The following is a 10,221-nucleotide window of genomic DNA, read 5'->3' as shown; positions in this document are numbered from 1 at the left end:
TAGTTTCACAGGATCACTAGTTTCTTGGGACAAGGCTGATCCCAACAACTCCAAACTGGCATCTATATGTATATGGGATAAAAGACTTGTCTGGGTTAGCATAGGTCAACCTGGTGCCTGTGCAAGGCAGCTGACTAAGTCTTTGAAAGCTTGTTCACATTTGTCTGTCCATTGATCTGAAAGAGGTTTTGTTTGAGACAATTTTGTGTTTCTTGTTTTTTCTGTAACTTTTCAGTTATATATGCTTGAGTGAGGACATTTTGTGGCTTAGCAATAACAGTAGCATAGCTTTAAACAAATTTTTAATACTTAACGAAATTCTAGAAATATCATTAGGTCTTGAAAGTTCTTTGGGCATGACCAATTTAGAAGTACTTCTACCTTTTTTGAGTCAGTGTTCACATCTTACTAAGATATGGTGTCACCTAAAAACTTAACTGAGGCTCTAAAAGAGATTGTTATTTATCAGTGGAAAGCCTTAAGCCATTTTCCTCTACATAATCCAACACTTTAACTCTTAAAAATCTAGCTGGACGCTCTTCCCGCCCCGCCCCCGCGCCCGTTATGGCGGCTCTGGGCGCTGCTGCCACCGCTTCTCAGCTTCTCTGCCCGAGGAACCTTCGTGTGGTCCCTCTTCTCCGATGTGCCCAGAGAACATTTGCCTCCCAGACCTCGGGGGAGCTCAAAATGACTCGTATCCTGAAAGAGAAGTTTCCTCAGGCAGCAGCTATCAAGGTCACAGACATTTCAGATGGTTGCGGGGCCATGTATGAAATCCATATAGAGTCAGAAGAGTTTAAAAACAAGCGAATTTTACAGCAGCACCAGATGGTTAACAAGGCACTAGAAGAAGAGATTAAAGATATGCATGGGCTGAGAATATTCACTTCGGTCCCAAAGCATTGAAGCCTTGCTCGGGGCCTGAGCCTGCTGCCGACGTTACTGCTGGGATGGCATCCCGGGAGGGGACGGACGCCGTTCTTCCCAGAGCGTTTGCCCTCTAAGGTATCCCGTCGTTTCCGGCCATCCCTCCATGCTCTCATGATCAAGGAGTATCTGGGCTGTTCAGATAGTCACTAAAGGAAAAAGACTCCCGTGACTTTGGAAACCTCATTTTTTTGACCAAAGTCATTGGCTCTCTCTGCTGACTGTTGACTGGGGGTTTTCCGTCCCTGGCACCTTCCAGGCCACACTCTGGTCCAGCAGATCAGAATTGATGTGTCCAACCCCTCGGACTCATAGGATGGTGTTATTACCCAAGGGAAGGCCGCACCCCAGCTCCTTTTAAGTTCCCACCTGTTGATTATGGAGGGATGCACCGATCTAAGCTCATTCAATAAAACATGGAGATACAGAGTCACCTCAAAAAAAAAATCTAGCTGGACAAAGGAAAACAATTTTTTCCTTGTCTTTCTCTACCATAGGGAACTGGTAGTTACCACTGTGCAGGTCCAATACAGAAAACTACTGGCTGCCTAACAGATAATCTGTTGCATCTAGAACTCTTGCCATGATATGATGTACCACTTTGTTGGTTCTTTTGTTCAAGGTACAGTAATGTATAAATTATATATCTATATCTACATCTATATATTATTTATATAAATATATAAAAATCTTTTCATTGTTCTTTGGTACCATCACTATGGATGAAACATATGGGCAATTGGATTGTGTGATGATGGCATTCACCATCAGGTTTTTGAGATTCTCAGATCATTTATTACAGACAAGTTCCAGTACTTTTCTTTTATCTTCTTTTTAATAGTCCTTCAGGATCAGAAAGCATATTTTGCTTGAGACTATTCTGTGCCCAGTATTATCCTCCCCCTTAACTGCTCCTCTCTCTATCTCTACTTGCTTTCCAATTGTTTTATGCATTTTTACATATCTCTCTCTCTCTCTCTCTCTCTCTCTCTCTCTCTTTCTCACACACACACACACACACACACACACACACACACACACACACACACATCCTTTTATCTGGTACAGATAAGTGTGAGACTCACCTGAGGTCTACTCCCACTCCTTCTTCCACATTTTTATATTCTTATTCTCATTCACCTCAATTATTGGAAATGATAAATTCCACCCTCTTCACCTGTCATATATTAGCATGTATTCCTTTTACCCCCTCCCCTTTCTTCCCTTCTTAGAACCCTAAGAAAAGAATCAATTTACCTTCAATTACTTTTTAAAATGCAACTCCCTCCATACCATTTGAAGACATTTTTGGGATCACAATTTTCAGATATTCAGTGATTCTTAAATGATCTTCCCTGACTTGTTTTCTAGATAATTTGTTTTTGATATCAGGTACCTTATATTTGTTTTCTATTTTTTCACTCTTTTGAATTTGTTCTAATATATGTGGTCTTAAGAAATCACTGATTTCTGCTTGGTCTATTCCAATTTTCTGGGAGTCCTTTATTTGAGTAAGGTTTATTACTTTTTATAATAAGCTATTTATTCTCCTTTTAATTCTTTCCTCCACAGTTTATATTTCTTTCTTTTTAAAAAAAATTTGATCTGTTGCTTCTTTTCTTCTAGACATTCTTTTGGTCCTGTGGAAAATACATTATTTCCTTTGAGTCTGTGCTCATAGTTGCTATTAAGTTATTCTCTCCTTGTAGGCTTGAATTTTGGACATCTCTGATTCTATTAAAATTCTTTATAGAGGATTGTATCTAGTATTCTACTGTCTCTCTGGCCTTAGTGTCTAAATTGGGGCTTTATAACAGGGCTAGGCTCTGTCTTCTACAACGCTTTTAGATGAGATGGCCTTACCTAGTATTCTGTGATAAGTTTCACCTGCCAGAGTTAGGTCCCCTTGGATCTTTGAGTTTCAATGTTGGATCTTGAGGGCCCTCTGTGGCTTCTCAGGTTGGAGTGCTAAGTTCCCTCCTGTGATTGTTGCAGAAAGGACTTCAGAGTTTCTATGCAGCTCTGGTCTTTTCATCTAGGTAGTCCCTTCTGACCACCCAGAGTTTGGACAGGGTTGCCTTATGCTCTTGCTGCATCCCAAAACAGAACTTTGCAGACAAAAGGTATCTCTGGACCATCTCTCATAGTGATGGGAGGCTTCTCATTTGTTTGCCCGAGCATGAGCACTGGCTTTTCTGGTGGACCCCCTTTCCTATTGCCTGTGGGCTTCTGACTGATGTTTTATTCAGTTCTGGGATGCAAAAAGTTACTTTCTAACTAGTTTTTCATTGCTTTCTTGATCATAATTTGGCCTGATGCTTGTTTTAGTTTAGTTTGCTAAAGTAGGTATAGAAGCAGGTAGGTGCCATAGTGGATAGAGTTCTAGGCCTGGAGTAAGGGAGAGAGTTCAAATCTGGCCTCAGACACTAACTACCTGTGTGATCTGAGCAAGTTACCTGACCCAGTTTACTTCAATTTCCTCCTCTGTAAAATGATCTGGAGAAGGAAATGGCAAGCCACTCCAGCATCTTTGCCAACAAAACCCCAAATGAGGTCACAAAGAGTTGGACATGATTGAAAATAACTGAACAACAGAAGTAGATGTGGAGGAGTTGAGCTGCCTGCCTCCATTCAGGCCATCATCTTGTCCAGAAGACTCAGCTTTAATTTCAAGCAAAACCTTTTCTCTGTCTCAATAACCATATCAAGTAATAACAGAAGACCATAGCTATGCTAAAGCAGAAATGAAAGAGGGAACCAAGTTGTGATCTATTCCCAAAATCATGCTCATCAATGAAAATCTATTGTAAGTTGCTTCTTAAAGATAGGAATTTATATATAGAAAGATATCTCTCATTCTCTTGTTAATATAGACTTAATAAATTGTAAATCCAATAGAATACTTTCTAGCTGTCAATTATTTATATTTAAGAATAGCCACATGATCATGAAAAAATAATTACCCAAATTTCCTGATAGAACTAATACTTCCCCTTTTCATGACAGAGCAAGAATTTAAAGATTACAACTCAAATCTTTTCATTACTTTATGAAAGAAAAAGTCTGTCCATAAATTTCAAGAACTGCACTTAGGTCTCACTTAAATGTATTATCTTAGTACTTTTTCTGTTTTAACTCACCAATATATCATTCCACTGCTCAAAAACCTTCAGTGGTTTCTCACTTCTAATCAAATATAATCCAGATTCTTTAGTCTAATATCCAAGACTATATAGTTATGCTCTAACTCTCCTTTCCATTCTTAACTCATATTATTCCCCTTTATTTTACATTCCAGGAAATTACATTGTCAATGTATCACCCCCAATGGGAGATGCCCTCCCACCTTTGTTCACACTATTCCTGAAGTGCTTTCACTTACATCTCTCCCTAGTGAATTCTTACCAATTCTTTAAGGTCTAGCTCAACAGTCAGTTTTTCCATGGAGATTCCCTTTTTCCAATCCAGAAATATTTGTCTCTCTTCTTAACATTATAAAAATTCATCTACATACCTCTTTTGAACTTAATATATTCTATCTTTTAATTAAAATTATGTGTATATATGACATCTTCTATATTAGATTATAAAACTTCCTGAGGACAGAAATGCTGCTCTATTTCTATGTCCTGCAGCACCTAGCACTTAAAAGTGTTTATTGTTTAAACATACTTAATGAATGAATGTATAAAATACTATTTTTCATAAGTGATGATTTTCAAATGACATCATTTAGAAAGAGCCACAATAGTTCGAGCTCAGTTGCACTAAACTTATGAACACTTCTAACTTTAAAGTCTTTATAGTCTGCCTAATATTTAGCAGAAGTCTTAATTTTCAGCTTTTATTTAAACTTTAAATTCATTTTGCTTCTTAGATAAAGGCAGAAAGCAAAATTTCAAATCTATTTAATCCCATATATTGTAAGGAATTTTTTTCCAAAGATAGCAAAAAATATATAGTCAATTTTACATATTACAATGTAATAGTTCTGCTTAAACTTTGTAATGTTCAAATATTACAATGCTAAACTTATTAGTAAATGTTATAATTTTCTCTAAAATGTATATTTGAATAAATGAATTTCAATGTACAAAATATCATTACTTTTAAATTATTCCCTTTAAGTCTCCAGTGTTCTTTGTCCATTTAGTCACATTTATTTTTTTCTTTTCCTTTTATGTGGTCATAGCTAGAGAAGATATTCTGTTCTGGTTTGACTTTTTAACTCAACCTATTTCTAAGTGCTAGATGGAGGATTTCCTTATTATAATTTGTTAATTCACCAATACTTACAACTAACTTTTGCCTTTGTTTTTAACATTCCTTATTTTCTTTTGTGTTTAAGTATTTCCACAATTCTATTTATAAAAGGCTCTGGATTTAAAAGACATAATATTTGGACAATGGCCCCCTTTTTTCTTAGCATAAGCTCCAATTTTCAATTATGTGATCAAACTTGAGCATACGATAATAGTTGAATATGAAATTTAAGATTGCCTTAAAACATCAGTTTGAGTTTTATGCAAAAGAATAAAAAAGGTTAAAAGCTTTACAAATAAAGCCAATTTCTAGGTTTGCACATATTTTTGTTAAGGCTCAGTAGTGTTTTCACACATTAAAATCAATCATTCAATAGCAATCAATTCTGTAAAAATAAATCCCTTTATCCTATCTTTATTTTATCTCTAGTTTTTAGTTGTTAACATCATTAACCTTGCACACTAGTTTTGGGATATACTAAAACTCTAATCCTGGTCTTCCTGCCTCTCCTCTTACTAATCCTTCCTTCACATTTGTGCCTGAATTAATATTCTTCCTAAAACAGTGCCCTGATTACATTGCTTCTCTATATAAAACCTTTCAATGATTTCCCTTTACTTGCCAAATTAAGTATAAACCTCCTAAAATTTGTTATGCTATTATATTTGAACATCTCCTTTGCTTGTATCACATTTTGCCCTTTATGACAGTTTTATATGTTTCTTATTCCCCCTATTATATTGTAAGTTGATCAAGGAACTATTTTTATTTTTATCTTTTTACTCCAAAACCCTACCATATAAAAAAGCACTTAAATATTTTGTTTAATTCTTTTTTTCGTGCATTACATTTGATTTTGATATCATCAAAAGAGAAAGGGATAAGCTTCTTTCTAGGTATTAAAGACTATGTTAAAGATGTATGACTTAGAATACTGAGAAGGTATCATTCCTAAAACATGCTTGCTTTTCCTAAAATTCACTCTCTCCCATGACTCCTAAAGCATGTACTAATGACCTATGTAGGCAAAGTCAATAAACTTCTATAGGTGCTATAATTGTATAGATGTTAAATTCTTCTGTATGCATAGAGACTACCATACAGAGAGGAATTCTCATAATTTTTTGTAGTGCAGTGTATGTATTTTATACATAATAATAATGGAAAATGCTGTGGGCCTGGAGTCAGCAAACTCATATTCACATTCTAGTTTTGTCACTGATGGCTGGCATGAGCTTAGCTGGACCACTTTCCCTCTGGGAGCTTCTTTCAGTTTTCTCAGCTGAGAAATGAAGGAGTTGGTCGAGATAATCTCTAAAATAAAACATTTCTAAGGTATATTATTAAGGGAAGGGTGGGGAGGAAATCTACAGCTCTGGATACTATATTCACTGGTTATTCAGTGTTATAGTTAAAATCATTAGAAAGAGGACAGTAGTCTGTTGTAAGTTTAAGCTTCATCAATGAACACTTCAAAGATGGGTTACCCCAGGGTCTGGTTTCGTAAGTTTTGAAACTTGATTTTATCAAACTTTATCAAATTTCTAGTGACTATAATACTTAATGCATTTAATACTAGTGCATCCCATTCTCAGTATAAGAGACCTAGAAACTTTGTCAGAAAGTTGTTTAATGAACACAGAAAGAGGATTCGATAGTCTTGTGACATAGTTCATTAAGATTATGATAGAAGAGAATGTCTAGGTCTTCTGCACCACTTTTCAGCATGTCCTAGCCAGGCCTGACAAAGAGTTCAGTGAGTGTCTGGCTGGCTGGCTACACGTGCTAGGGGCATCCTGGGCCATTTCCAGTCATCCTGATGAATATCTGGCCGCTGGATCCAGATGGCTCTGGAGGAGAAAGTGAGGCTGGTGACCTTGCACAGCCTTCCGTTCACTTAAATCAAAATCAACTGTCATCATTTCCCTGATGTCATGGTCTTCTTCGAAAACAAAGGACAAACACAAGAAGAGGAGGTGGAATCAAGATGGAAGAATAGCAAGATGTAATACCATATGCCCCCATACCCAAAATACCTCCCCCAAATATGCCTGGTAAATGCACTAGAATGAATCTTGAAGGGGAAATTCAGAATAAATCATGGTGAGTCATTTGTCCAGCCAAAATCAGCCTAGTGAGATAGATAAAGAGGTCTGTGGATACTGGGGATAAAGTCAGTTCAGGAATGAGCTGAACTGGGAGCAGGGAGGTGGACATGGGCAAGAGAAGGTCCCAGATAGGATACCACCAAACCTGTGCTGGAGTACTATGAGACCACTACCCTGTTCTTGGTCACAGACCCAAGGCAGATTGAGAAGAGAACCTGAGCCTGAAGTAGTGTTCCTATAAGGAGGCCTTGGGTAGTGTACCAAGAAAGACAGAAGTTCAGAAGCAAGCAAGATTGATATGGCTCAGATCTCAAAAGCATAATGGAGCCTCAGTTCCATTAGCTAGCTCAGCCTCTAGAGAAACAGCCAGGGCAGGTATCCTAGACCAAAGAGGAGACTATAATTTTGTCTCTCTGAACAAAAGAGCTTTCTAGCTATCTGAGAGAGGCTGAATCTAGTAGTATGCTACTGTTGCTTAGATCCAAAGTCAGGTAAGGAGCTTGTATAGATCAGACCAGGGGATGAGCAATCAGACTTTGACCTAGATCAGACCACTCTGGGAGCACTGAAAGTTTGCAGGTGCCCAGTCTATCTCTGAGATCTTGGAATAGCACAATATCCAATACCCTAGGAAAACAGCAATAGAACCAGGTCAGATCTTCCTTACAGAAGTATGGCAGAGCCCAGATTTAATATCAAGTCCAAAGTCAGGAAGTAGTAGAAGTAGAAAAATGAGCAAACAAACAAAAAAATCCCACTTTATTGTGGTGTCAAGAAAACTCAAGACATATTTGCAAAATAACAGAATGACTACAAAACATCTAGAAGCAAAACCTTGAAGAAATACACATACTGGACACAAATCCCATTAGAATTCTTGGATGAGATGAAGCAAATGTTTAAAAAAAGAATTTAAAATGTTTTTATAGGGGCAGAGCCAAGATGGCCTCGTGAAAACAGCATCTTACTGGAGCTCTTTCACAAGCTCTGTCAGATACTTATAAAAAAGTGAATCTCAGCAGATTTGGGAGAGTTAGAAACCACTACCAGTCTGAGTGGGGCAAATTTCCAAGCCAGGAGAGTCTGAAAGTTTGACAGGACGGATCTGAAGGCTAGGAGAGCACTTGGTGTGCAGAGCTGCACCAGACAGCACCAAAGTGGAAGCAGCTGCAAAAACCAACCAGTGAGACAGGCTGGGAGAAAGCTGGGCACCCAAAACTGGTGGAGATCCCCAGGCCTCCCAACACAGGACAGGAGTCTGTGGAAGCGACAAGAGGCAGCAGCACAATGCCAATGGCCACGAGACATTAACTCCTGAGACTTGCAGCCCAAAGGTATGAAAAATGTCTTGTTGAACTTCTGGGAGACATAATGGCCAGGTAAACAGCTCTAATCCCTCTCACTGACCCAGAGAATTCCTTGGGAAAAAACGCTGGAATAGAGGAGACAGAAGTGGGGCTTCAGTGGCCGAGCAGTAGGAGTTCCTGAGTCCCAGAGGGGCAGAGACAGCAGGAGTCAACACCAGGAGCACAGATGTACCCTTGCACCCCCAGGGGAAGTGCCAGACACCAGCACAAACAACAAACAGCTGAGACCATTGCTGAAGAGCAACAGTGCTGGAGAGCAGCCCCAGGGGAAGGCAGCCAGACCCCTCCCCCACACCTCAGGAAACTGAAGGCTGTAATACACAAAGCCAGTAACTAGACTCACAATCCCCAGAACTAGAAATCTGGGACAGAGAGCCCTGAGCCCCAAAAGCAGAAATTCATTGTAAAGCCAGGAAAAAGCTAACCAACATGAAGAAGAACACCAAAAAACTGAGGACCATCGATTCTTTTTATGGAGACAGGCATGATCAAAATACCAATTTGAAAGAGGATAGCATTGACACTATACCCACATCTGATACCTCAAAAGGGAACGTGAACTGCTCTCAAGCCCAAAAGGCATTACTGGAAGAGCTAAAGGAGGATTTTAAAAACCAAATTAGGGAGGTAAAAGAAAAAATGGAAAAAATGGAAAAAAAACAACTGACAAAATCAAGTCCTTAAAAAATAAGACTGGCAAATGGAGAAAATGACACCCTGAGAGATAAAAACAACCAATTGGAAAAGGAGACTCAAAAGAAAGATGAAGACAGCAACTCATTAAAAATTAGAATTGAGCAAGTGGAAGCTAATGACTCTATGAGGCATCAAGAAGTAGTAAAACAAAATATAAAGAACGAAAAAATAGAAAAAAAATGTGAAATATCTGATTGGAAAAACAACTGACCTGGAAAACAGATCTGGGAGAGACAATTTAAGAATTATTGGAATACCGGAAATCCACGATGAAAAAAAGAGCCTTGACAGTATCTTTGAAGAAATTATCAAAGATAACTGCCCAGAGGTCCTAGAACCAGAGGGTAAAATAGTCATTGAAAGAATCCACCAATCACCCCCTGAAAGAGATGCCAAATTGAAAACACCAAGAAATATTATAGCCAAATTTCAGAATTACAAAGTCAAGGAGAAAATACTGCAAGCAGCTAAAAAGAAACAATTCAAATATCATGGAACTATAGTCAGGATCACACTGGATCTTTCAGCTTCTACACTAAATGACAGGAGAAATTGGAATATGATGTTCTGAAGGGCAAAGGAGCTGGGAGTACAACCAAGGATCAACTACCCAGCAAAATTAAGCATAATTTTTCAGGGAATTCCAGACCTTCCTGATGAAAAGGCCAGAACTCAATGGAAAGTTTGATCTTCAAATACAAAACTCAAGAGAGAGATAAAAAAATAAACAGGGAAACCCCCCCCACAAACCTTATTAATCAATAAGGGCAAATTATTTACATCTTTATATAGGATTATATCATCTTATGTATGTTATATATATGTATATATATGTGTGTATATATATTATATATGTCAAT

At 38.0% G+C, this 10,221-nt stretch overlaps 1 protein-coding gene across 1 annotated transcript; it reads left to right on the top strand.

The window, feature by feature from the left end:
- The first annotated feature begins 548 nt into the window (after window positions 1–548).
- On the top strand, window positions 549–950 carry LOC118839886 (bolA-like protein 3). The gene has a single exon (XM_036747389.1). The coding sequence runs from the start codon at window positions 565–567 to the stop codon at window positions 904–906; it is 342 nt and encodes a 113-aa protein (XP_036603284.1). The 5' UTR covers window positions 549–564; the 3' UTR covers window positions 907–950.
- Window positions 951–10,221: the final 9,271 nt, after the last annotated feature.

This window comes from Trichosurus vulpecula, chromosome 2 (assembly GCF_011100635.1).
Source record: "Trichosurus vulpecula isolate mTriVul1 chromosome 2, mTriVul1.pri, whole genome shotgun sequence".
NCBI lineage: Eukaryota > Metazoa > Chordata > Mammalia > Diprotodontia > Phalangeridae > Trichosurus > Trichosurus vulpecula.
The sequence above is the reverse complement of the archived record's forward strand: the minus strand, read 5'-3'. Positions and strand labels throughout refer to the sequence as shown.